This window comes from Hipposideros armiger, unplaced genomic scaffold, assembly GCF_001890085.2.
Source record: "Hipposideros armiger isolate ML-2016 unplaced genomic scaffold, ASM189008v1 scaffold_1029, whole genome shotgun sequence".
Classification (NCBI taxonomy): domain Eukaryota; kingdom Metazoa; phylum Chordata; class Mammalia; order Chiroptera; family Hipposideridae; genus Hipposideros; species Hipposideros armiger.
Window position 1 is genome coordinate 43,525 of NW_017732379.1, and position 890 is coordinate 44,414.

The following is an 890-nucleotide window of genomic DNA, read 5'->3' on the forward strand; positions in this document are numbered from 1 at the left end:
CTCCTGATGATTGATTTATCGACTGTGGTTTCCAAATAATATCCATGACTTTTTATTATCTCCTGTATGCTGATTTTAATTAACCAGTCTAGTGGTTGGTTTGCAGTGATGAAAATTGCCGGAGAATCATAAAATATTCAAGTTGGAAGTGACTTTAAGGATCATATACTATAGCAGATGAGGAAAGCAAGGTCCACAGAATTTAAACATCTTTAAGGGCATGCATCTGGATGATAGTTTAGATTCTTAAGATATTTCCTCCTTTTCAGATTTGTAGCAGTACTCATAAACTATTATGCATTATTTTAATTTTGAAGTATTTTAAAGCAATAACGTCTTGTTCTCTTTGTAGGTAGTTATTAGGAGTAAAAGTGGAGAGATCTTGTATCGCATTTCCCCATGGGCGAAGTATGTGGCTCGTGAAGGTGATAATGTGAATTATGATTGGCTACACTGGGATCCAGAACACCTATATAAAGTGAGAACAACTAATCTTTACATAAATGCTTGTTCCAATATTTCTAGGAAAATTAATTTTTACTTTTACAACTTTTATAATAATGTTCAGCTTTTCACTGCTGGTTTAAGATTTTATATCATACTGTACCAGTTTGCTATACATACATCAGAGTCTATCATCTGTAGCCAATGAAATATAAAAGTTAGTTTTTAATCATGTGTTTCTGAGATGGGGGAGGGGGAGAAAACTAAATCTCTACATAGTGACCTGTAAGGATTACTGATTAAAACACATTAACCACAATTTCTGATTCATCAGAGACTCTTTAGTGGTGTAATGTTATTCACTGACATGGGTTTGAAGCAGGATCAATGTCCTTAGAAAAAGGAATAGTGAAGACATCTCATGAATGTATTAATTAGAGTAAGTT

At 33.3% G+C, this 890-nt stretch overlaps 1 protein-coding gene across 1 annotated transcript in view; it reads left to right on the forward strand.

The window, feature by feature from the left end:
• Positions 1-352: 352 nt before the first annotated feature.
• Positions 353-890, forward strand: part of GBE1 (1,4-alpha-glucan branching enzyme 1) — a gene marked incomplete at its 5' end in the record, with an annotated part of 158,412 nt that continues 157,874 nt past the window's right edge. Inside the window, 1 exon segment of the mRNA XM_019631645.1 lies at positions 353-478. Coding sequence (XP_019487190.1) covers positions 353-478 — 126 coding nt within the window.